General features: G+C 44.3%; 1 protein-coding gene across 1 annotated transcript; it reads right to left on the bottom strand.

Moving 5' to 3' along the window:
- Positions 1–2,130: 2,130 nt before the first annotated feature.
- Positions 2,131–26,278, bottom strand: LAT2 (linker for activation of T cells family member 2). The gene is made up of 11 exons (XM_065418099.1): positions 26,191–26,278; positions 23,134–23,173; positions 19,887–19,930; positions 15,896–15,950; positions 15,169–15,206; positions 12,954–12,992; positions 10,735–10,765; positions 9,608–9,663; positions 5,000–5,065; positions 3,559–3,621; positions 2,131–2,189 (listed from the first exon to the last, which is right to left on the bottom strand). Exons 1-11 carry the CDS (start codon positions 26,276–26,278, stop codon positions 2,131–2,133), a joined length of 579 nt encoding a protein of 192 aa, XP_065274171.1.
- Positions 26,279–27,274: the final 996 nt, after the last annotated feature.

Below are 27,274 nucleotides of genomic sequence, written 5' to 3' on the forward strand. Positions count from 1 at the left end.
TATCTGTAGCTGCAGTGATCTTGTTTGTAGTAGCCTTCCGTCCTTCACCATGTGTGAGCACTTCAGTGTATTACTTAGCTATACAGAACTACTCCTATTCTAAAAACTTGCTGTCTGGCTGGAAGGTTGGATCCCACTGTTGAAAGCAGTGTCTGTCCAAGAGCTTTGCTGCATTGGGAACTAAACAAGAAATATAATTCATCAGCTTTAATACCTCCTTACAGGAGTCAGCTTGGCAAGTTAAACTGTCAACTGCGTTGCCGCTCAGCAGTTTAAAGATTCATTTCACACTTGACAGCAGAAAATATTGTTGAGCAGACAAGCCATCACTCCCTTGAATGGATGTGGAGGAAAATATGATAGAATAACAAAACCTTGGCATCTGCTGCACCGAGCAGCTGAAATTCACTTGTTGGGGGGCAGTGGGGTGGGCTTTCTCCATATACTTTTTCCAGTTGTATTTTTGTGGGACTTCTGGATCCAGTGCATTTACTTTCAGCAGTGTGCATCCATGTCCTTTAAGTTAGCTACTTTGGGCAGGGTTTGGAGAACAAGTTATTCCATTACACTTGTGAATCAAAGGACCCCTTTCCACGGTGTGTGTGGAGCAGTCTTCAAAATTAAACATAAGCTTCTGCAGCCTTGCAACAGCTTTTTTTTTCAGTTGTAGGGAAGATACCTTGAAATAAAAGAAAGACCGTGAGTTCACTGCTTTTTCTCCCCTCCCCCTCCCCGCATTATTATTGACTTTCGGCTTGCATTTTATTTTCAGTGCTAGGGTTTTCTCCCTTGGCTGCTATCATTCAGGTAGATTTTTGTATGAGCTGGATAATATAAAGATTTAAAATTTATGGGGAGTGTTATAACTGATAATCTCTGAACAGTTCCAAAAATATATGGATGCCAGGAGTCCAGATAATTTAAGAATCCATCATTCCTGGAAAATCCATCTAACTAAGGGCAAGTCTATACTAGAAATTCTTGTCAGCATAGGTGTGTTGGCAAGGGTTGAGAACCACTGATTTGTAACATTCAGTGTTGTTTACTATTTGTTTGTGGTATTAAGTGCTTACCTGAGATTTACGAGGGGACTTCCATTGAGTTTTTTTAAGTTACAGTACTTTACAGAGGTCTAATTAATCCTTCCCTCAGCTGGTGAGGTAGGTACCTTCCATTTTACAAAGAGAAACTGAGGCATAGAGAGACTGACTTGTCGGAGGCCACAGAGGGAGTCATTGTCAGAGCAAGGATTGGAACTTGCTCAGTCCCATAACAAAACCACTTGATTAATCCTCTCTAATATGAAAATTTAATCCCCTCCTCTTTGAAGTTCCTTTGGAAGGGGGGACCAAATGGAGAATTGCTTGCAAATGTTATCAAGTAGCCTTTTTCTCTGCTTTCATGTAGATCTGATTTCCCCGCTGCATTTGTCCAAACTAGTGCCTTGTAATTCAGTAAAACTTTCACACACAGCAAAAAGAAAAACTTCAGTTAATTTCCCCTAAAAAAAATTTCCCATGCCCCTTTCTGAACTAATTCACTTTTTTAATAATCACTCATGGAAAACTGTCATTTTGCTACTGTTAAAGCAAAGAGCGACACCTAGCTGTGAAATGCTGCTAAGATGTGGACGGTGAGTATCTTTAAAGATAAAATTGTTCTGCTCCCACAACTATGCATTTTAACTCCTAGCAGACTCCTAGTACCTCTCAGCTATAGTCTTACAGGGACTATAATGGCATACAATGGCTACTTGCTTTGGAAATTTAGGACAAATATCAGATAATTAACGTTGCCACAGCCATGACTTGGTTTGTAGCATCAACTAGATAATTTTATAGGCACTAGATATTTGCTAGCTGATCCAAAAATGTTAATTCCTGTAAACGGGCAATCAGCACTTGTCATGCTGTTACTCCCATTATGGATACATCAATACATGCAACATTATCCCTGCTTTTTTAGAGTCTGCCAATATAGAGATTCACTCCTTCCATGTTTGCTTTTAAACTAGACTAACACCATCTTGCAGTAGAATCAAGTTTGAGTGCAAATCATTATCTAAGAACAGATATGCCCCCACCCCTGGGTTTACAAAAAATGCATCAAACATTTTATCTATTTTTACCTTTAGTTTGGCACAGCTGCAACATCTGAGTTAACGTAATCTGGATAATCATCTGGGCTTTCTAAACGTAGAGAGTTGTTATTGGGAATTGAAAGCACTGATCAGTAAATGTGTTGATCTACGCACATCTTTATACGCCCTGCCAACCTTTTTAACTCTTGTTGTTGATATCAGCTTGTGTGTTCCATACCAGCCATTTTTCTGTATGTGCCAAGAAATACCAGATTCTAGCATCAAGGCTCCTTGGAAAGTCTTGAAGACTGTATATAACAGCAGTTTGCAGTGTTCCTTCAGTAGATTTTTAGAATAGATCATAACAGATCCACAGAGACATTCCAATCTACTGGATTTATAAACAGGGCACACACAAAAAAACCAAGAAACGGTTTGCCTAGATTTCAGAGTGGTAGCCGTGTTAGTCTGTATCAGCAAAAACAATGAGAAGTCCTTGTGGCACCTCAGAGACTAACAAATTTATTTGGGCATAAGCTTTCGTGGGCTAAAATCCACTTTTTGGTTTGCCTAGAGCAGGGGTCGGCAACCTTTCAGAAGTGGTGTGCAGAGTCTTCATTTATTCACTCTAATTTAAGGTTTTGCGTGCCAGTAATACATTTTAACATTTTTAGAAGGTCTCTTTCTAGAAGTCTATAATATATAACTAAACTATTGTTGTATGTAAAGTAAATAAGGTTTATAAAATGTTTAAGAAGCTTCATTTAAAATTAAATTAAAATGCAGAGCCCCCCGGACCGGTGGCCAGGACCCGGGCAGTGTGAGTGCCACTGAAAATCAGCTCGCGTGCCGCCTTCGGCACGTGTGCCATAGGTTGCCTACACCTGGTCTAGAGCATCCCGAGATCAGATATGAGAAGTTCCTAAATACGCCCAACAGTGCATCTCACAACTAAAGCTGTCCCAATGTGCTTCATGGGAAGCTACATATCCAATTGAACCTCTGTTTTAAAAAGTTAACCTAACCAAGGCTTTTATGCTGGCCCATCAGGGAGCTTCATACTCCAGGGACATAAGATACAAAGATACTGTTGCTTGTTCGTTTCCTGGTCTTAGGGCTCCAAAAGCAAGGCAGAGTTTGCAGCTTGGAGAGTTAAAAACTGAGAAGGTTTGAAATAAGAGAAGAAACAGTCTTCTGTAAGGGCCTGCCAGGGGACCACAGTCAAACTGTAGGTCTTCCAACTCTGTCTGTGCTCCCTTAAATATCAGAAAGGCAAGAGGCACATAAAGATTCCAAGCTAGTACTCAAAATCCTTGCTAAGATATGCAACAATGTGCAACTAATTTTTTTAATGTTTCTATTATCATGACTAGGGGTCATGTCTTCATCTGCAGCTCACAGAATGGGACCCCAATCCTAACTGAGGCCTTGGGGTGCTACCATAAAAATATTAAATAACGATAGTTTTCAGAACATACCTGATATATTTGATTGTTTCCATATCTTTATAGAGGCGCTGTTCTCATAGTCGTCCACGTCATCTGTGAGCAAGAAACGTGTGCACAGTGCAATGAAAGCAAGTGGACTAAGAATGTGGAACTGTTCTTTGAAATGTCTCACTTCTACCCTCTAAAAATGTAACCATTTGGACAAGGCTGAGTTTCCAGTCAGACCTGTGGGCTTGTGCATTTTAATGTGGAGCAACTCCACTCCCATGTCTGGTCATTGCCATCTCATCTACTTCCCAGTTTAGCGCGTGGTTTGTTTGTTTTTTTCCAGGCATGGGTTAGACCTGCCTGTTATTGGTACTGCTGCCCATTAAAACAGTATACCCAATGTAATCATTCAGCATAAAGCTAATTGTGATCAGATTCTGAGATGTTATCAACACAGCATATAATATCAAAAGCCAAAATTAATCCACAATTTTGAAAAAATATCCCAGAGATAAAAGTTCTCATTTCAGAATAAAGGCCTGTCATAACTATAAAGGGAAGGGTAACAGCCCTCCTGTGTACCACACTATAATCCCTCCTGGCCAGAGACACCAAAATCCTTTTACCTGTAAAGGGTTAAGAAGCTCAGGTAACCTGGCTGACACCTGACCCAAAGGCCCAATAAGGGGACAAGATACTTTAAAATCTTGGGGAGAGGGAAGGCTTTTGTTTGTGCTCTTTGTTTTGGTGAGTGTTCGCTCTTGGGACTGAGAGGGACCAGACATCAATCCATGCTCTCCAAATCTTTCTGAACAAATCTCTCATATTTCAAACTTGTAAGTACAGCCAGGCAAGGCATGTTAGTTTTATCTTTGTTTTCTCAACTTGTAAATGTACCTTTTGCTAGAGTGTTTATCTCTGTTTACTGTAACTTTGAACCTAAGGCTAGAGGGGTTTCCTCTGGGCTCTTTAAGTTTGATTACCCTGATGTTATTTTCCATCCTGATTTTACAGAGATGATTTTTACCTTTCTTTCTTTAATTAAAAGCCTTCTTTTTAAGAACCTGATTGATTTTTCCTTGTTCTAAGATCCAAGGGGATTGATCTGGACTCACTAGGAATTGGTGGGGGGAAAGAGAAGGGGGGAGAATGATTAATTCCTCCTTGTTTTAAGATCCAAGGGGTTTTGAATCAGTATTCACCAGGGAATTGGTGGAAGAGTCTCTTAAGGCTACCCAAGGAAGGGACTTAGCACATTGGGAGTGGTGGCAGCAAAAGCAGATCTAAGCTGGTAGAGAAGCTTAGAGGTTTTCATGCAGGTCCCTACATCTGTACCCTAAAGTTCAGAGTGGGGAAGGAACCTTGACAAGGCCTAAGTGAGTAAAGCTTTAAGCGAAGTGATTGGGGGCCCTGCTCCATGACTGGGGCGTCTCAGCACTACTGCAATACACACAGTAATCGTCCCCCCAAAACTGCCACTTACCAGACTCCGCACTATTGGATGCCCCAATCACAACATTTTGATAGGAACAGGAATCCTCGTCCTTTTCTGTAAGAGATAAAAAGGAAGGACTTAACGTGTTGGATGATGGTGAGAGCTCTCTGCGTGTGGCTCTGTGTACAACACTAAGTCTTAGCACCAGCTACCTGTGGAGAAGAGGTGTTTACCACAGAGAAACAAATGCACTACTTAAGAAAGTTAGCAGAAAGGTCACTGTTAAAGACTGTGCTAGAACTGGAGCTTGTGAGGCATGGTCACTTTCAGTATAATCACTTTAACATGTTAACATGGGATCGGATCCTGCATTGAAATCAACTGGAGTTTTGCAGTTGGCTTCAAGGAGAGCAAGACTGGGTATTCATGACAGTGTTTAGAGGGTAGCAGGGGGTAGCCGTGTTTGTCTGTATCCACAAAAACAACAAGGAGTCCGGTGGCACCTTAAAGACTAACAGATTTATTTGGGCATAAGCTTTTGTGGGTAGAGAGGCTGGGAGCGTCTGCTGCATGATATAGAGGTTAGGAATGGATGACCTACTACAACCTCAAATAGATTGTCCTGTATAACTAGGAGTAAAAAATTAAACTGGGGTTATTAATCCTGCATAATAGGGTAGCAATAGGAACAACCAGCCTGTATTAGCTCATTGCAGTTCTGGTAAACAACCAAAACCTCTATGATTTAGATCAGAACCTACAAGCAGGGGTAAAAAGTCCTCAGGCTCACACTCCAATCCTACAGTTGTAAGTGCAGGGTTTTTTCCTCCTTGTGAACTAAGAGCTGATCAGAGGCCTGATCTACACTGAAATGTTTCACTGGTATGTTGTTGAAGGGTGTGACTATTCACCGAAATACTTATTACCAGTACAACCGCTCGAGTACATGCAGTTATACCAATATAACAGGGTCTTACACTGACATAGTATGTTTCCTTTCCTGTACGGGAAATAAGCTAGCCCAGGATAAGCCCTTTTATACTGTATCCACACTAGGAAGTTGTATTGCTTTAATGATACTAGTATAGTTAAAGTTGTCTGAGTTGTATGTATAGACGAGCCCAAATGTGCCAGTTGGCAGCCCTTGAAACCAATGTTACCTACTGAGCCCACATGGCAGCCAGGCAGTGGAGAAACCTGCACCTGCTGTGCACTGCTCTACCTACCCAGATAGAGATCATTTCTGGGGTGAAAGGATTCTTCATTTTCCATGGCCAAATCACTCCTTGTTATCAGTCTCAGCAGAGAGGCCAAAGGTGCCAGCTGTGATGGTTTTCTTGGGACAAGGACACAGCTTCACAGTGAATTGGACGGAGACTATCACCAACGAACCATTCGAGAATAAGTTTCCGTCATTACCAGCCTGATTTTAATTGGCAATCTACACATGTAAAGTCTGTTACACATCCCTGAAGTGCCGCCTACTCTGAAACTGGTCTCTAAAAAAAATAATGGTGTTGGGAGGTGTCTGTGTTTACTGTCAGTCAGTGGCTTCCAGATCAAATGGGCACAGACTACTGGTTTTAAAAGATGTTTTTCTAAATACCAGCCCTGCAAACTCACTCTGGAATCTGAGAATCAAGCTGGGTTCTTTCCATCTCACACATCATGACCAGTAATGAAGGTTCTGCAGGCCAAATTAACCCCTCAGTGATACTTGAGAAACACCCCTGTCTTCCAGTTCTGGCCTCAGTGACAACTAAATAGCCCCATTGCTTTACTTATATTAATTATTATCAAACAAAATTGCTATATTCCAATTAATTTATCCCTAACACCGCCTAAAATAAAATAATTAAACTACCACTGTTTAGGGTTCTAAAAACCCCAAATAACACCCTCAGGCCCCACTGGAATACAAATAGTAAGCCATTATAATCACACAGCCAGCTGGTAAGATTGCTTTTGAATTAACGGGTACATCTTACAGGCCTGATTCCAATTTCAGCATGGAACTCCAGGAAGCTATTCTGGATTTACACCATGTCAGAGAGATCACAAGCTGGCCCTAGTCCTTATGTACTAAAATTCGTATGCTCTATATGTGGTTTGCTGAATGTGTGCTTTGAAGAATCCGTTCCATTTGATAAGTAGCTTCCCGTTGCCTCTCAGCCCACATTCACTATCTATTTTCAGACTAGCCCCACAGCTGAGAGATACTATTGGCTGAGACCAAGGCTCAAGTGCAGGCATTTAATAATATTTATAATTAGAATCCGTTTAAAAAGCAACCATGATGTACATGGGCAGTTAAACCACACGAGCAACTGCCTGTAGTTTACTATCTGAAATGTACATCCACAGATGCAGAAAATGTAACTGAAGCCTGAACAGTTGATGTGGTCACCACATCAAAGTTAGGAAGATTCTCAGATATTCATTCATGCAAATAGACATGCCAATCACTTTCCATCTTGCTTTAACCCCTCCCATGGCACAAACTGGAAGTGCTAGGCTAATAAAGTCAGTGGATGCTGTAGTCACAACACAAAAGTACCACTTGTCTCTGCACCACTCAAAATTCAGGATTTTCACATTTAGTTTTGAATTTCCCCCCAAAGAGTTACATTTTTGCCACCAAAAAAAAACCCCACCCCAAGAATATTTTTCTTTTTTCCCCCCTCAAAAATAAGACCATCTTTGAGTGGAAAACAGACAACGTTTTGAAATTTCTTTTGGACAAAAAAAATTGATTATCCAAAAATGGTGTCAGAATCAGAAATAATTTCAGATAAGTTTTGCACACTTTGGGATATCAAAATGGCTATTTCACAGAATTTCACACATGCAACATCCGCATTGCGTTTTTTGAGAGTCTCCTCCTGCCCATAATTTTCACACAGTCCTCAAGCACTAGTTTTATAAAATAGAAAAACAAAATAATTAAAGTCATTGCTTGGATTGCAAGCTTTTGGGACAAAGACTGCCAGTTAGTATGCATATGTATAGCATCGGGCACAATGGGGTCCTGATCTCCATTAAGTCCTGTGGTAACTACCACAATATAAAAGAATAATAATTAAACAAATAAGTCAGAGAAGTTTTTTTTAAAGGTCTTTACACCACATCCGTCTTCTGGTGACAGACTTAAATTAGTTAACCTCTTTTTTGTACTTTTAAGAACAGTGTATTAAACACCTCTTTCTGTTACAACGTATTTAACTCTAAGTGTGTTACAGGATTTAGTTTTGCAGAAGCAATTTGGGACACAGTTTTCATGAAAGACCCTAGACAAAATAGGACCCTAATTATGATGATTATTATTTATTGTTTGTATTATGGTATTGCCTAGAGGTCAGAGCTTCATTGTTCACAGCACTATACAAACATATAACAAAGAGACAACCTCTGCCCTGAAGAGCTTTCAATTCTGCAATGGGTTTAGCTGCGCCTGCATGGAGCCCCGTTAAAGTCAATGTCTCTCTAAACATAGCTTCCAGGCTCGCTACCTCATCTGTTCTGTATTTAACACCGATTAGTGTTCCTAATAGTAGAGATCTGGGGCACCGTCCTGCATCCCTCATGGGCCTACTTGTGAGGATGAGAGCTGCAGGATCAGCCCCAAGGTCGAGGTCCTGCAAGCGTTTACTTTCGGGAGTAGCTTGAGACACCTCAGGTAGCCAAATGGGATTATTCCCTCCCAGTGCATACAGGTAAGCACATCTATAAGTGTGTGTGGCGTCAGGCCTAGGTGGATGCACCTTTCTGTACGTAGACTCAAGTTATGAGAACACAGAATATTGTATGGTTTGAAAAACAAAAAGAACAGGAGTACTTGTGGCACCTTAGAGACTAACAAATTTATTTGAGCATAAGCTTATTTGTTAGTCTCTAAGGTGCCACAAGTACTCCTGTTCTTTTTGCGGATACAGACTAACACGGCTGCTACTCTGAAACTTGAAAAACAAAGTGACCATTGGAGATTTAAGACCTGTGGCACTTCACATTCTCTTCCTGGGACATTCCATTCCATTCTCAGGGAATTCCACCGTGAATGTTAAACCTCAGGGAATTCCACTGTAAATGTAAGGTGCCTATACGGACAGCCGTGCCCAAATCACTTTCCTGACTTGCTCGGGCTTGGGGTTGATTTTGTTTGCACCACCTACTGTACGCCACTGAGACAAGAACTTGATGGTGCTGCTGTTAGGCAGGGATAGCATCGCCTTTGAACATTCAGGGCTTTGGCTCTGGACTACATGCGGTGCGGCTTTAGGCAATGCTCTGCCACTGGCCTGAAGCCAACCAGGGCTTAATGAAAATAAACCAGCTGATTTGCATTGAAGTATGGCACCTGACCATAGCCCTGAAGCGTGGCACAGCTTTTCAGTGGTTTTGCCGCTCTGTAGCACCCTCCTTTTGGATTCCCCCCCGACACAATAACTTTTAACCCCTTGCTGCCCATGTCTATTCCTTAATTAAAATTATGTCAAACCATATTGTAACAAAGGAGAAAGATAAAAGAAGAAAACTGTCTGTTTCTAGCTCATCCCAAACCCACGCTACAACCTGGCTGGCTGGAAATACTTCATTGGTTTTATCTTCCATAAGTGGATTGAATAAACAGCAATTCATTTGTCTGTCTTGTGAACGTACCATTTGCTGGTCTCAAGAACGTCCCACAGTTCAAGTAATCTGTAGCTATAGGGTTGCTGGAAAAGATAAAACATCTCAGTCTTAGATATTTTTTGCCTTTGAGATGGCACTTGGGGCAAAATCCCACTCACCTTACTCATGCGTGGGACCCCAATTTCCCAGCCACCCAAATCAATCAGAAAGAGCCACAGAGCCTTCTTTTCCCAGAATCTTAAACTTTCCTTAAAGTTGCCACAGCTATCACAAGCTGCCTCATCTCCTGGGCAATGCACTTCTATAACTGAGTAAACCAAATACAAAACTTCCAAAGGTGCCTCCCAAAGCTATTTCTTTTAAATGAGATTTCTGTGACCCACATCAATACCGCTGTCCATTTCTGTGATTAATCTAATAGGTAGATTCTACAGTAGTGGGTCTATGCAAGGATGTAAATACCTTCGTGAAGGTGAAGTACAGTATTTGTATGTATGTATTGCACTGTATCTTGGTTGCATCTGGAATGGGTATGTTTCTTGTGATTGGCTCCTTGTCCAATATCATTCTTGAAACAAGCCTATTGCATTCCTCATGGTTCTAATACTACACAGACTATGAGATGTGTAGTTTCACGTTCAGGTGTGAGCTGCACTACAGGCTAATATGATACAATGGAAGTCATATTCAATACGAGTTATGTACAACTGCAGAACTTGGACATGGAACACCTTCTCTGTGCATGTATCCTGCTTAGCACCTGGCTTCCCATAGGTTATTCATGACAAATTCAGAAGCACTTAGGACAGATTTTTCATTTCCATCCTGAGATCTTGCATATTCTGCTGAGAGTAACCGCACTAGCAAGTTACTATTCACAGCGGAAACAATGGTTCACAGTAACGTGGCCCATTGCAAGGTCTTAGAGAGAGTGTGAAATTAACACAGCTGTTCACAATCTGAATAATGAAACAGAATGAATGTCATGATCTTCAAAGCTCTGCTTTGGAACCCAAATCTTTGGAATTCAATTTCCTCTTTAAGAAGATGAACTAAACCCACTGTAACATCCTACAATTCAAAGCTACCATTAGCAAGGGAGACTGAAGAGATTAGATTCAATGTACTGATGGATGAGAGAAAGATTGACTTACACATAGGCAGCATCCAATTCCTGGTTGTCTTCTGCAAGTACAAATCATTTGCCATTAGCACAGTCTCAGGGATATTTCTCACAGCGCAAAATCAAAATAAAGTCACAAAACTGATCCAGAAAAGGTCTATGCACTTAGAAACACGCAGGGCCAGGTTAGATTCTCCAGGAGCATCTGTGGCGATTGCTTCCCTTCAAACAAGCATTCCAGCTCTTTCCTTTCTCACTCAGTTTTTTACTGGATCTGTGTATCTCTTGCCTCGGGAAAATTAACACTTCTCCCCCCAATGCACAGACTGCACCAGTCTCACCTTCCTGTTCTCTTGTCTTGGTGTTCCCCGTCTCCTCCCCATTCTGCAACACCTTCTCCTCTACACGCCCCACCCTGCTGCTTTCTAATGCACTGCCCAGAAACTTCAAAGTGCACTGACCAAAAGGCATCAGCCATGTCACTCACAAGCCTGCAGCTCAGACACCTCAAGACAGGTTTGTGAGCAGGCTCAAAGTATTGAGCAAGCCACATCCGGCCTGACACCCCTGAACTAAACATGAATTTAATGCAAGTTTTGCCATTGACGTCCATGGGAGCAGGGATGGACCCTATGGGGATGTCTACATGGCAATAAAACACCTGCAGCTGATCCTCGTCAGCTGCCTTGGGCTTGTGGGGCTCAGGCTGCAGGGCTGTAAAACTTGGGCTGGAGCCTGGGCTCTAAGACCTTGCCGGGGGGAGCAGAGGGGGGAGGATCCCAGCCCAAGCCTGAACATCTACACAGCAATTTTATAGCTCCACATCCCAAGTCCCACCAGCCCGAGGCCACTCACGCGGGCCAGCCATGGGAGTTTTATTCAGTGTAGACGTACCGTAAGGGCCCAGGGAAAGAGAATTTAAGGGGCTTTGTTTTAGATAAAGAGTAATTTAGCATATAGTCTAAGTTATCCTAAAGCAGCGGTTCTCAACCAGAGATACGCATACCCCTAGGGGTATGCAGAGGTGTTCAAGGGGGTACCTCAACTCATCTAGATATTTGCCTAGTTTTACAACAGGCTACATAAAAAGCACTAGCAAAATCAGTACAAACTAAAATTTCATACAGACAATGACTTGTTTGTATTGCTGTATGCAGCATACACTGAAAATGTAAGTACAATATTTATATTCCAATTGATTTATTTTATAATCATATGGTAAAAAGGAGAACGTCCGCAATTTTTCAGTAATAGTGCGCTGTGACACTTCTGTATTTTCATGTCTGATTTTGTAAGCAAGTAGTTTTTAAGTGAGGTGAAATTTGGGGGTACGCAAAACAAATCAAACTCCTGAAAGGGGTACAGTAGTCTGGAAAGGCTGACAGCCACTGTCCTAAAGGACAATGAGGCCTGGTCAAGGGGCATGGATAGTTAAACAAAAGGATTTGATGAGCTCCTCTATAAAAAACAGACTGAGCAATGCCATCATTTGGGCTTTAACATAATCATCTGTGGCCTTTGTGATGGTTGCTTCACTCTAATCATTGCATCACAATGGGCTAGTGCCCTGATCAGCCCTATCTTCCTCCAAAGATAAAATGTCCTTTACAGAGCTGTGCTACTGGAGACCTCGAGACCAGAATAATTACTATATTCCTATGCATTAAAGAATAAAATACTAATGAAGGGAATTCGGACGGCAGGAGATGCCTTCTTCCTGCTACCTTTGTTATTATTAATTATTTGTATTACGGTACCATCCAGAGGCCTCAACTGAGATGAGAACCTTGTTGTGCTCTGGATGCTACTAAGAGACCGTCCCTGCCGCTCTTACAATCTAAACAGGAGAAAGGCAGCATTCTGACCTCCATTTTACAGCTGGGGAACATCTTTTAGCCTAAGAAATATCCTGACAGCTGAATACAGACAGGGTGTGATTAGAAACTCAAGGGGAAGCCAGCCCGTATACTAACAGATTCTCCATTCAGAGAAGAGACAGGAACAAAAATGTGATGTTGTTTCCAAAGGCTGGTGACCTTCCATCTAATATGCAGAAACACCCACATACATTAAAGCAGGGATCACAGCTTTTCATTTTCCCACTATTATTTTAAATAGAGGAGTAGATCCAGTCCTAGCATAAGTGGGCGCGAGTTCTATTGACTTCAATGGGAGTTACTTATACTAAGGCTGAATTTTGTCCGCCACGTTCTTAGCCTAATTGAATTATGTTGCAGTCATAATGTTTACCTCTAATGAAATTTTGATATCTGGGCTCAGCACCGTCACCTAGAAGAGAGCACATGTTGACATTGTATGTTAGCCATGATTTGCTAGCTAGCAATTACAGGGGCTATGAAATCCGATTCAGAGGCGATTGAGCCACCAGATGTGAAATTCAGGGGGGAGGGATAGCTCAGTGGTTTGAGCATTGGCCTGCTAAACCCAGAGTTGTGAGTTCAATCCTTGAGGGGGCCATTTAGGGATCAGGGCAAAAATCTGTCTGGGGATTGGTCCTGCTTTAAGCAGGGGGTTGGACTAGATGACCTCCTGAGGTCCCTTCCAACCCTGATATTCTATGATTCTATGAAATAGAGCTCAGTATAAAAAGAAAGGGGAAAATAATGAATTGTGGAACAATGGACCAAACTGGGGAAAATGCTCTAATGGGAAGAGCCACCTAGGTCACTAGTGAGGAAATAGATTTGGGGGTGAGAGAGGAAGAATCACCAACACCATCAGCTCAGTGCAGCACTGTAGGAAAAACAGAAACACCAGGTAGCAAGCGATAGTAGCAGAGACTAGAATCCAAGACACTCGCTAAACTCCACCCCTGGACAGAGAGGGTGGTGCTGTGGTCCAGGTCTGAGACTCAGGACAGCTCGTTTCAATTCTCAGTTCAGCCACAGACTTCCTCTGTGAGCTTGAGTGAGTCACTTAATCTTGGTGTTCCAGTTCCCCTTCTGTAAAGTGAGCATAACGACAGACAGACTTAATACGGGTCTGGGGAGACATTCATTAAATGTTTGTGAGGTCCTCACATATTACCTAGAAAGGTGCTTGGACAGAACCCTTAGGGACTCTCTGTCTCCATGGCAGGCAAGGTGCTTTGGAGAACAGTCCCTAGCTATACAGGGGGCCAAAGATGTGAAAACTCCCTCCTCTCTGGTATTTCAACAGAGCCCAGGTTTGCAGGTCAAACCAGGGTGGGGTGCAAGACACATGTTTTAGGGAAAGCTATGGTCCATCACTGAGTTATCTATTATTATTGGGCTGTTTAAGCAGTTGGAAGGGCTCAGAATTTGCAATCAGCAAGATCTTTCCCCCCAAGGAACAGGCTTTGTAGCAAGGGAAGGGAGGATAATAAATGAATATAAGCAGAAAGTCAATAGGAAAAACTCCCTGGATTGCAGTTTAACCCAGTCTTAGGGTCATTGGATGAGAAGCCTGATCTTCGAAAGGGCATTTTCCTTACATCTCACAAGCAGTCCCTTCTCTAGCCCTTAGCTAAGCAAGAGGAGAGGGTAAAGCTGAGCTGGGATTAACTCCTTGTTCACCAGTGACTAGGTAGCATATTGTCTCACAGCAGGACAGGGATGGTAGCTGTTTGTACTGAATATTGTGGGGAAGAGGGATTTCACTTAATACCACATTTAGGGCCCGATTCTCAGAAGCATTGAGCACCCAAAACTCCAGTTGAAATTACTGGGAGATGCAGGTGCTCCGCTTCTCCCCAAATCCAGGTCACCTGCCCACATGCTCCAGCAATGGGCACTCAGAAAATTAAAGCTGGAATACTGTGTGCAGAGCTGGCTCCCGCACCCCAGTAAGACGACCACTGCTTAGGGGAGAGCGCAGTGTAGGGCAACAGAGACCAGGTCTGAAGAATCTGCAAAGTTGTGGAAAGACTCAGGAGGTTGGTCTTAGTTTCAAAGGAAAAGAGAAAAGGAGAACTAAAAATAGGAGTTTTCAAAGGGACTGAGAGAGGTGCTGGAGAGAAATAGTCACATAGATAAAGGGTTTAAACACAGAATAAATGGATAGAGAATGTAAGCAACATTCCATCATGCAAAGGGTAACGAGTTACATGGGGCGTCATGAAGGTTCGTTGTGTGTGTTTGTATAGTTCTACAAATGTTTGTGCGTTAGGTATTATTATAGGAGTAGGTTGTAGCGTTAGCTAACTTACTTCCAAGGTAACCCCTGTCCCCATAATGCACCATTCAGAATTCAAAATGGATGACTATAAATGGGAATGGAACATCCTCTCCCAGGCTTAACTTCTGTGAGCTTTGTAGGCGTATATAGCAGTCAGGGATCTCTTACCATATATGTTCCATTTGCCAATATAAACAGGCAAAGATTTGTAATATTCCCACGTACTAATTTTGTATTGGAGTAACAACCCACCCAGGGCAGATAACAAAAGGTGTAAAGAAATGGATACTTTTGTATAAATACCTACCATCAATACCTGTGGCCTGCAGTTGCTTATTGGTTTTCCTGAAAGAGAGAAATTTATTAATTTAACAGATTCCGGCAAATGCGGTGTAGGTTAGTTTAATTTCAACTAGTGCCTCCATCAAACCTGCAGCGAGGACCAGGAAAGAGCGCTGGACTAACGCGGTGTAGGTCTATACCTGGAATACAAGCCATTCACACTGGAAAGTAGCTAAAATCCCAGTTCTAAACACACCATATTAAATATTGGATATTACAGAGGTCCCCAACCAATGGGCTGAACAATCCCCATGCTCCACGGAGCTTTTCCTGGTGGGGCTGTGCAACAGGAGACCTTTTGAGGACTAAGAAATGGGAATTGGGGGATTTGGGATGGGATTTGGATAAACAAATATATACTCAAGCGACAATATTCTGCCATATATGTTCCATATCAGTTTGCTTGGGCTTCACAATGTCAAAATGGTTAAAATCAAGGACCTCCTGCGCTACTTGCCTTTCACCCGCAATGACAGTTCATTTCCCTGGCTTGGTTTTAAGGATTCATGCTAGTGGATGCTATAAAAGCAGTTGGAACACAGATATCAAGAGGATTTAGAACATTATGAAAGGATAAGCAGTAAATTAAATATAGGCCAAGCCAGATGTGGACCCAAATCCTCAATTTTCTCAAAGTTTGGGTGGACCCAGTGGCCCAAATTTTGGCTGAAATATCTTATTTTGTCACCTACCTTGTTACTGGGATGTTGTCTGGCAATTTAATTTGATCTTGCCTTGTCACTGCAACTGGCGTGGAAAATAAAATCAGATGTTGAAGGTTATGGCAGTAGGAGACACGTTTTCAAACTGAGCACAGAGCAGTCAAATGCAAAGGATTTCCAGATATTTGCAGACTACGAAATCCAGAACTTTTTCAATTACCTTCCTAAAAAACATAGGGTGGGCCAGGGAAGGAAATGACTATAGAAACCTATTGTGTCTGCAAGCAACAGGAACAGGCCACTGCAAACAAATATGTGTTAGATAAAGCTCCAGTCCTAAAAGTTAGGCTGGTCCCTAGTCCCCCTGCAAATTAGCTGACATTTTCTCCAAATTTGCATGAGTTTCCATCCCCGAGCTGCTAGCAGTTCTTTTTTATAGACTTCCACTCTCTAAAAATTATAGCTATGGGTTCTCCTAGATCAGGGGTACTCAAACTGGGGTTCGGGACCCCTCAGGGGGTCGAGAGGTTATGACCTGGGGGGGTCGCGAGCTGTCAGCCTCCACCCCAAACCCCGCTTCACCTCCAGCATTTATAAGAGTGTTAAATATTTTTAAAGTGTTTTTAATTTAAAAGGGGGGGGTCGCACTCAGACTTGCTGTGTGAAAGCGGTCACCAGTACAAAAGTTTGAGAGCCACTGTCCTAGATGCTCCAATAGCAACTTCTCCTGAGGTTAGGTTGCATCTGTCATTGTCCTAGATCTTGTTAAAATAAAGATTCCTTAGATTGTTTGGCCCATCACTGCTTAATAATTCTCACTCTCCTCCAGGGATGAAAGGCTGCAGAAAGGCAAAGTATTATTAAATGTAAGTTGCTGCAACCCACTTTTGTTCATTTTTAAATTAATTTCTCTCCACACCATAAAAACCTCTTCCCAGTTCTAGCTATCTATATTAGGGACTTCTCTGGCCCCCCCTCACTGTAGTAGTCAAGTGAGGCTGAAAATTGCTATTATCGCCACATATTACCAATGGGGAAACTGAGGCACATAAATACTAAGCAACTTGCCCTAGTTCACATAGGGAATTTGTGGCAGAAGAGGGAACTGAATCCAGGTCTCCCAAATCCCAGGCAGGTACTATAACCACTGGACTATCCTTTCTCTCTATGCTGGTTTAATCCTTCTGTGGCTGGGAATACATTCCATTGTACAACAGAAACAGCACTCCTTGGACCCATGGATCATCAGAGGCAGGATATCCACAGCTCCTACTACTGGAGCTCTCCACAGCATTTGTTGCTGTTGATCATGATTTAGCATTGTCCCATTTTAAAGATATTGGAGGAGTCAATGGACACCTGCTGTGATGACCCAAATCCATTCCTTCCAGGCTGTTCCCAGACAGTATTGTTGGACAACTGCTCTTCTGCCACCAGTGCACTCCCTCATGTTTTCCCCCATCCCAGACAGTCACAGCACCTCGCTGCTGGGGAAAACTGAGACATCAAGTCAAATGCCAGCAATACATGGATGACACCCAGATCTCGGTTTCATTTACATTCTGAGCTAGCAGCACCATCTTTCAGCTATCAGAGGTCAGCACCTGGATGTAAAACAGCTGCTTAAGGCAGCAAGACAGAGGTATTGTAGGCAGAGAGAAGGAAATGCTTTGAAAATCCAACTCCCACCATGGTGTCTCACTCTGGGGCGGGAGCCTTGCTGCTCAGATCCTCATGTCACTTTGCAGCCCCTACACCCTTCTGGACTCCTCATTGCTGCTAGATACTCTAATGACAACCACTGCAAAAGACGTTATCTTCCAGCTGCAGCTGGCCAGAAGACTGCACCACATCCTGTCCAACACGTACTTGGCCATGATGCTTTCTAGGCTGGACTACCGCCACCATAGATTCACCGTATCTAGCTTCGAAATGCAATTGGTTCAAAATGCAGCAGGCCCATCTCCTCAGGAGCACAATCCCATAGTGCTTTGCTTGTTTTAATAGCGGCCATTAGAACGCCAGTCACATTCCAAGGTCTCAGTCCTATGCGCTCCATTGAATTGGCTCATGTTAGCCAAGAAACTTTCCCCTCTCTCAATGTGACAACACTCTCCCTAGAGATCTGTGGTCATCAGTTGCTAGGAAACAGCCTCAAGAACCCAAAGACAGAGTTTTCTCAATAGTCAGTTCAAGACCGTGTAACTCATTTGCACAAATCTTGCTCCTTTCAGAGCCAGGCATAACACGTCTTTCTTTCAGATTAGCTTTCCCAAAACCCGAACCGAAACAGCAGGGGAGGGGAAGTAGCAGCAGAAGATGGCATAGGAAGAGAAATAAAGAGAAGAGGGGAAAATCATTAAAATTAAAAAAACAAAAACAAACAAAGAATAGAAAATGTAAAGAAAGACAGACAAAGGAAGGGGGGAAAAGAAAGAAGGGGCAGCCGGAGAGGAAAGAAAAGCTCAAAATGAAAGTCCCCTTGAGGTGACTCAAAGGAACAAGGGCCCAAGTGATGGTGCCTTTGTTTGGTGCTGTGATATTACTGCACTCAGGATGATAGAAGTACTTAGATCGACTGCAACGGGAAGCCAGTGCCTCGGCAAGCTTAGCTTCCGGCACCTTCTTTGTTTGACCTTTAATACCAACCCAATCAGCAGCTCAGTTTAGGATGAAATCAAAAGGTCAGCTTGTAACCAAATGTGCCGCAGGAAGCAATGACAGGGCAAGGATAAATGAGTCATTCGTATCAATTTGGGTTCAAGTGTTTCCCCCCTCTCTCTGTCATTTTCAGGGGCAGTTTAAGTTTCTGCTCAGAAGAGCAGGGACCCTGTAGCCTAAGCCAATATGTTGTTACAGTTCACGATACAGATTCTATGTGACACTAAATATTTAGGCTGGGATTTTAAAGGAGCTTAGGGGAATTAGGTACCCAAATACCAAGTGGGCACCTAAGTCTGCTTTGAAAATCTCAGCCTTCTAGTTCTGTCAGTTAGGCCTTCCATGCTTTCCCAATTGTAATGTATTATTCTCTGAGACGGGAATTTAATTCTCTGCACTGCAGGACACTGTCATGAAAAAAAAAAAAAAGACACAAATTGGTATCCTTGCAAAAACTGCAGCCTGGAAAACTTTCTCAGTACTTAATAACTACAAGATTCTTCCAGATACCTATAGAGCATTGGTTCTCAAACTTTTTTTCGCAGACCACTTGAAAATTGCTGAGGGTCTTGGCGGACCACTTAATGATCTTTCCAAATGTTGTTTGTACCGTTAGCTAACTATTGTAAAGCACTTTGGATAAAAGTGCTATACAAAAAAACGTTTATAATAATTAACGTTATTTTGTTCTACAAATAAAAGCACACAACTCATATTTTAATATCAGTAATCTTACTTTTCTAATGCGATGGATGTGCCCGCTCTCCCCCACCGCAGCAGCCCCTGAGCTGGGGCTGGGAAGGAGGGGGGATCTCCCCCTCTCTCCCCTGCAGCGGCAGCCCCCGATGTGGGTCTTGGAAGGAGGAGGGGTCTCCCCCGCCGTGGCAGCCCCTGAGCTGGGGCTGGAAAGGAGGAGTGTCTCTCCCTCTCTCCCCCACCACAGCAGCCCCCGAGTTGGGGCTGGGAAATTGGGCCATCTCTCCCTGGCAGCTGCAGCCCCGGAGCTGGGAAAAGTCGCCTCTTTTTCTGGCCGCTGCAGCCCTGCACATCCCAAATTCCCCCCACCCCCTCTTCTCCCCCCACTGTCCCCTCCCACCTACCCCCAATCCCCCCAAGGCCACCACCTCACCTTACATGTGCGTCTTCTCCAGGGTCCAGGCACCTAATTAGTGGAGCCAAGCCTGCGCAGCTCCACTAATTAAGTGGGTGGCCCTTCATTCTCTTGTGTGCGGCCGCCCAGGCACACATCTTAGAGGGAACTATCCGCGGACCACCTGAATGGAGCTCGCAGACCACTGGTGGTCCATGGACCACAGTTTGAGAACCTCTGCTATAGAGCTTTGTAAAAACATATACTCACTTGAATAGGATCGTATCACCTCAAACCCCGACTGGTTTTCATGCCTGAAAATACAGGGAAAGTTCTGGCTAATGCAATAGGTACTAAAGGGAAAGACATGCAATGGGGGCGGGGGGCGTATTGTTAAAGTCACAAAGCATAAGACGGAGGCAGAAGCCACTAAGGGCATGAAAGTGGAGCCTAAGGAAAGCTGAGGCTTATATTGCACAGCACGTCAGCACGAAGGCTGTTGCAACCGAAATCCAAAGAAAGGGGCTTCTGTGATCACTTTAAATGTTAATATTTCTTGGAGGAAGGCAGAGAAGTTGTTTGATTTACAGCTAGAGCTGGGCAAATAACTGGCTTTTCAGTTCTCTGAGCTATAGAATCGTTCTCACTCTCTCTGGCCCGGTGGCTAGTCATGTATTTTATACAAAGTGGAACAGCTTCAACAGGAGAGACTGAGAAAGACCCGACCCAGAATACCCTATGGTCCAATGAGTAGGGCACTCCCTAGTGAGTGTCTTAGCCACAGGACGATAGGTATTAAGGAGGCACTACCCTCATCTTCTCCTCCTCCTCTCCCTCACCCCTCTCCTCTGGCTGTGTTACGAATGGAGCCTATGTCCCAAACATATTTTTTGGCCAAAGCTTTTTGGTGACATCATGTCACATTCACAAATATTTTCAGGTCGACCAAAACTGCATTTTCAGCAAACAAACTATTAGTCAAAATAACGTCACCCAGCTCTATTTTCAGCCTCTTTATGGGTCTGATCTTGTGACCTTTGACATCAAAGGGAGCATTGCCAATGACCCTTAAACACACAACAGGAGCTGAGGAGGGGACCCAAGGATAGGGGCAAAGCCATGTGTGATGAAGAGATAATCCTGGTCCAGAAAACAATGATGATTTTGACTCTTTCTATCCCATGATGAAAGCATTTCGACATAAAGTAAGTGCAGACTTGCAATAGAATTCAAAAGGTTCTAGAGACAGGTCCACAAAGCCCAAAAGGAAAGTTTAACCTCTCGCATACCTTGGGTCTATTCAGTCTTTTCGGAAGGCAAGCATCATGTTGTTTACTCTTTTTTTAATAAAGGTAAAAGAGCTGTTGACCATGCATTTTGCTGTGGTAATATTTAAAAAAAGAAGGTGACATACCAAAGGGAAGGGAATACAGCAGAGCTGTAATACTAAAGAGTATCTGTTACTGTGGGTACACACATTGAGGGAGGTTTTCAAAGCCCTAATGGGATTTGAGCACTCAGCTCCCATTGACGATGGTCGCGGCTGGAGATGGGATGTTGGATGGGGAGGGGCAGGGCTCTGAGATGGCACCGAGCATTCTTTCTCTCTCTCAGGTGCTTGGCTGGCTGGTTCTTGCTCACATGCACAGGGTCTAGCTCAGGGGTCGGCAACCTTTCAGAAGTGGTGTGCCGAGTCTTCATTTATTCACTCTGATAAGATTTCGCGTGTCAGTAATACATGTTAACGTTTTTAGAAGGTCTCTTTCTATAAGTCTATAATATATAACTAAACTATTGTTGTATGTAAAGTAAATAAGATTTAAAAAATGTTTAAGAAGCTTCATTTAAAATTAAATTAAAATGCAGAGCCCCCCGGACCGGTGGCCAGGACCCAGGCAGTGTGAGTGCCACTGAAAATCAGCTCGCGTGCCGTCTTCAGCACGCGTGCCATAGGTTGCCTACCCCTGGTCTAGTTGATCACCCTACGTGAGGCTGGGAAGGATTTTCCCCCACATCAGATTGGCAGTGACCTTGGGGGTTTTGACCTTCCTCTGCTGAGTATGGGTGCGGGTCACTTGCCAGGATAATCTGGGTATACTTCACTTAATCATTTCCCTGCCATTGTGGGGGCCTCGGGCATTGGTGCCCCTCCTATTCTCCCCATGACACATAATGGTTAAGTCTCCTGTGGGCTGTAACACTTCAGTCTCATTTCAGTTGTTGGGTTTGGTGTGCGGATGCTGGTGGGTGTTGGTGGCCTGTGATAGACAGGAGCTCAGACGAGATGATGTGGCGGTCCCTTCTGGCCTTCAACTCTCTGACTTTCAGTGAGCGCTGGGCACCCAACTCCCCTTTGTCCCTGCGAAAATCTCTCTTTCTTCCAGTAGCGCAGCTATTAATCTAACACAGACAGCGAATCACTCCATTTCTCTTCATTCTGATCAGCCCCGTTCCTATAGCTGGCACTTTAGTAGTGAACAGGGGTGTTTTCAACCAAAGTCCCTGTTTAGATTCCTTGGGAGTGTGTGGGTGTGTCACTGGGGTTGCAAAAAAAGCAACAACAACAACAAAAACAGCTATAGAAATGGAACGTGAAATCTTGACCCCTCTCAAGTCAGTGGTTGTTTAGCTACTGACTTCACTGGACCAGGAATACATCCAGGCTCTTGGTTTAATTTCAGCAAGCCAGGACATCTCTCTAACCCTAGACGGGATTCAGAGGGATAGAGCCCTGCGGTAGCTCTTCCATCAATTGCCAAACATCACACCAAAAGCCTCTCACATAGTCATTTTTAAATGGAGCAGCAGGGTGGCAGCACACAATATGGCCCATCACACAATATGGCCCATCCTTGGGCCCTTCCAGAGCCCTTTGCAGCAGGTTAGCTATGCTGCCAAAGGCAGGAAGAGGTTAAAAGCCATGATTTTTCTTTTTTCTCTAATCTTCTGACTTGTGGTTTGTCTGTTATTGAAGGAAACAAGGGTGTGTGTGTGAGAGAGAGAGAACTCATGTTTCCTTACTTAGCTGACATTGTAGGTGTGGTAGTTTAATGCTAGCATATGTTCTTATTAGCTAGCACATGTTATTGTTTAAATACAGGTTTTTGTACCTAATAAAGTTGTTAATCTACCTTAATCCTAGTATAGATCTATGTGGTGGCACCATTTTGCAACATACTAATTTGCTCCTCTAACCTTTCTCATCCAAAACTCTTATTAAAGCCAATTGGTACATCATTCAGGCCCAAGGTCATCGCTTGTCATTTAATTTCATGTTATTCTTTCTAAGGGCACTACACAGCTTTCCTCTGTCTCTGATCCATTCTATGTTCTTGGGCACTATGGGATTGTGGACTATCATTAATACTCTGAGGCAGCTATTTTTCACCTCCAGATTTCCTAATATGGGCAGATCTGGGATGCATAGAGCTCTGATCCCAGCTGCTGTGTGGGCTCTGTAATCTCCTCCCTATGAGGACCTCTTGGGGAAAAAATGGGAGAGTGAAGGGTAACTTACAGTTTCCTCTGCTTGCACAGCCTCTTTTCCCGTTTAGTAGCTGGAAGAAGATCATCAAAATGGGTGAGGAATTAGGAAGAAAGAAGACAAAAAACTTGACAACATGAGCTAACAAGAATTTAGACACCAAGAGGATCTGGAGAACAGCAGCTCTGAAAAAATTTCAACTAGTGCCTCCATCAAACCTGCAGCCAGGACCAGGAAAGAGCTCTGGACTAATGCGGATGTCCTGTTGGCCAACTGAGGGACGTTTTAACAACATCTGGAGGATCGGAACCAGGATCAGTCAAATTAATCCCTGGTCCGACAGCATGGAATGCAGTTTAGCCCAGCCTTGCAAGTCTGTGCCCAGCAAGCCGCTCAGTAGCAAACCTTAGAGCATTACTGTCAGCGGCATTCTCCAAGGGTCTGCTCCTTTGTGCAGCTGAGCAGTCTCCATTCCCGATGACTTGCATAAGAGGTGAGGGCACTCGGCACCTTGCAGCAGATGCTGAACACCTCACTTCTAGGTACTCTGCTGGCCCTCATTACTGTAGGGTCTGAGCACCTCACAACCTTTCCTTTACTGTCCCTGTAGATCGGACAGTGCTATTATCCCCATTTTACAGACGGCGAACTGAGGCCCAGAGAGACTAAGGGCCAGATTTTGAAAGTATTTAGGCCCCCAGTGGAATTTTCAAAAGAACTTCGGCACTTAACTCCTCTTGAAACAAGGGGAGTTAGGTGCTTTTGAAAACCCCACTAGGCACCTCTTTGTATCTTTAAGCACGTAAATAATGTTAACAACCTGTCCTTAAGTGCCATGCCCAAGGTCACACAGAAAGTCTGTGCAACAGCAGGAAATCAAACCCTAGGCTATCTCCCTGACCAGTAGACCATCCTTCCTCTCACAGGATCAGCTGTAAGCTGGGCAAGGGCCACTTCTTCAAATTTAGTACCACTGCTGCTTTGGGTTTTTCTCTCTCTAGAGCATGGGGTCAAACTCATCCTTTGTACAAATCCAATGAACTGAGTGGAATTCCACGAAGGATGAATTTGACCCATGGTTTCCTTTAAGGAGTCATTCCATCTCAGACAACAGGTAGGTATGCAAGCTCTGACCTTCGGGTGGGAGGTGAGGGTCCCCATATCCCATTGTCCTAAATGATCACAATGGCCAGACAGGTGGATGCCAGTAGCAGAAGAAAGATCAGTAATGCCAGACTTTGCTTTGAAACCATTGGCATCATGCTTAGCATAGAGCGCCTCCTGTCTGCGACCTCTTGGAATGACACTCTGGGCCAAATCAGTGCAACTTTATTAAACTGCTGCAAAACACAATCAAAGCGCGGCCAAAACCCACCCATGATTACCCCGTAGCAGGAGCCCACTCTGGCACTAATTACCAACATCTCCTAGTCAAACCAGCCTGGGGAGATCCTTTATGGCTCCGCACCACCGCAAGACAATGGATGAAACACATCCCCGGAGAATCTCCATGGCCTCGGAGATGGATTTGCCCCATTGCGCGCAGGTGCTGAACTGAGAGATGAAGCGGCAGAACAGAGATTCAGGTGGGAGATGTGATACTGAATGCGAGGGCTCTAGGCCACTTCGGAGATGCATGCTCCCTCCCCGCATTAGAAGGCAGATGATAATGAATCACAGAGTTGTAAAGGTCAGAGATGGCAAAGCTCTACTAGATCATCGAGTCCACAGCCCCTGCCAGAGGGGGAGTTGGCTAGGAAGGGAAAGTTTTAATCTCAGTGTAAACTTTATTCCTGAGCTAAACTCCACTGACCAACCACCACCAATGAAATGCCAGCCAGTCGGCGCTCTGCCTGATGTAGCTCTTTTGCTGGAGGAGAACAGAGACAGAGTCAGGTCCAGCAGCCTGGCTGCTTGTGACTATTGAGCCATATTGCTGCTGTGGTCGCATTCTTTTGCATAAGGCCCGCTCAGTGACAGAGCAGGGCAAGTATGCTTGGCAAGGCTCCCTTGATGTACTGCAGGACTGTGAGCCTGTCATCACGGGTCCCATGCACACACAGAACATCTCCATTTCAAAATAAGACTTCTTGAGTGTCTTGCTTTCCTAGTGAACCAGCCACAGCGAAGTGCTTTTCGATTTCTCCCCATCCCCAAGGCTTTGAAGCTTTGCCTTCTACATCCTGCAGTCACCTGCACTGACTGGGGTGGAGAGGGAACCCTGGACTCTCCTGCTGTCTCTCTCCCTGGGTAAGAAGCCAGGGATTACAACTCCTTGATCAATGGTTCCTTGCCTCTGTTCCCACTGGCCCCTAGACAGCACAACTCCTGAAGGGGCTGTGCCACCAGGGGCTGCCCCTACAACCACCCCTGAAAGCTTCCACAGCACGGATGAGTAAAAGTCGCAAGCCCACACGCAGGCTGTATTAACTTTCCCTTGTTACGTATGGCAGGGGTTAGAATCTGGAGGGGTCCAGGCAGATCCCCACCATCCATCTTCCTCCCTACTCCATTCCAGCTCTACAGAGCCCTAGCTCTGTGTAGGGGATTGCACTGGGTGAAGGGGGAAGAAGGGTGCAAGCCGCACAGGTGGGCACTGCCTGCGAGCACCAGCTTCCCGCCAGCCACCATTTCAGTAGCAGGAGTTGCATGCGAAAAGCAGTACTCGCCATGCACACGGCAGGGTCAGGGCAAGTGACTCCCTCGAGGACTTTGTGTATCAGAAGAGAATTGGCAGCAGGAGCTCACGCTGCACAGAGTGCAGGTGGCAGACAGTTAATGCCTAGATCTAGCCTTCCTGCACATGCCCAGGAAAGAAACGCGAGCCCAGGCACCTGCTTTGGGACATCAGACTCAGCTTGATTCTGGCGAGGATCATATCTGCAATGCTGAATGGCAGCAAAACCTTTATGCTCAGGCAAACCACCCATTACAGTTAACTCCCGAGTAGGAGAGCAGGCACCATGCCCAGCCCACACTGGGACTGCAGGGAGATATGTAGCTGTCTGGCATAGGCGAGCAGACTGAGCAATGCAGGATTTCCTCATGCTGAAGATGCCCCTGATTCAAGGCGGGAGGAGAAAGTCTTACCAGAACGCTGACACTTCATGCACATGCTCACAAGAGCCCCCAGCAGCATCAGTGAGGCCGCAGCCCAGAACAGCTCCACTTGGCTCATTGCTCCGCTGAGGTCCGGCCTGAAACACACGCAGCAGAGGAGGAAAACATTAACCGAACCTGTCAGCGCTTGACAGCAGTGTCAGCCACATGCATGTCTGTGGCTGGGAGGGTTTAAGCACAAACAAGACCTATTTCATGCCTGCTCAACAAGTCTCACACAAGAGCCAAATACTTCCCTCTCTTCACCCACAGAGCCAAAAGTGCTTTTCAAAGGGGATCCAAGTATCATCATTAAGTTGTGTAGAAGTTGCTTTTTCTTATTCCCTTTTCCCTGATCTTTGGGGTTAGATTGTGAGGTCCTCAGAGCAGGGGCTCTCCTTAAGCATTTGGAAAGCATCTAGCACACAGTGGGTGCTACCTCAAGTCATTCAAAATAATCATCCTCCCCATTTTATAGATGGGGAAACTGAGGCACAGGGTGGGAAAGTGACTGGCCCAAGATCACCCAGGAGGTCAGTGACAGAGCCAGGAAGAGAATCTGGGTTTCCTGACTCCCAAGGGAACTCCCAATCCACTAAGCCACACTGTCCCCACCCCCATAATTTTATTAATTAAAAAACAACCAGGAGAGACAACGATGGAGGGCAGGTAGGGTTTCCTAGCAGGTGGGAAAGACCTACACATTAGGCCATCCAGTCCTTCCCCCTGTTAATGTAAGATTGTTCTCTGTGCTATATTCTCCAATATTTTTTCTGCATTTAAATGGCTCAAACCATGGGGCCTCCACTGCTCCTCCACCTCCTTAGCAGAGCGCCTCGACAACAATATTTCTCACTATTCCGCCTGGATTTTCTTTTGCTTGGATTTCAGCCGTAAAAATGTGAAGCGTTACATATCATTATCCGGGACTAGAGAAAACAGAAGGCCTGATTCTCCCCTGCCTTGACCTCTGTGAAGCGGGTGTAAAGTGCTACCAAATCAGAGTTCTCCACTCTCACCACTGGTTATCCTTTTACAGCCACTTTGCACAGGTGAAGGTTGGAAAAAACGCACC

This window comes from Emys orbicularis, chromosome 17 (assembly GCF_028017835.1).
Source record: "Emys orbicularis isolate rEmyOrb1 chromosome 17, rEmyOrb1.hap1, whole genome shotgun sequence".
NCBI classification, from domain to species: domain Eukaryota; kingdom Metazoa; phylum Chordata; order Testudines; family Emydidae; genus Emys; species Emys orbicularis.

Bases quoted from the DNA above. Each gene is read 5' to 3' on its own strand.
- LAT2 (XM_065418099.1), bottom strand. From the start codon at position 26,278: ATGAGCCAAGTGGAGCTGTTCTGGGCTGCGGCCTCACTGATGCTGCTG. The intron at 12,993-15,168 runs GTAGGTATTTAT...GCTCTCTTCTAG, and splicing joins GCAGGCCACAGGTATTGATG to GTGACGGTGCTGAGCCCAGA. The intron at 2,190-3,558 runs GTATGTTCTGAA...CTCTACGTTTAG, and splicing joins GAAACAATCAAATATATCAG to AAAGCCCAGATGATTATCCA.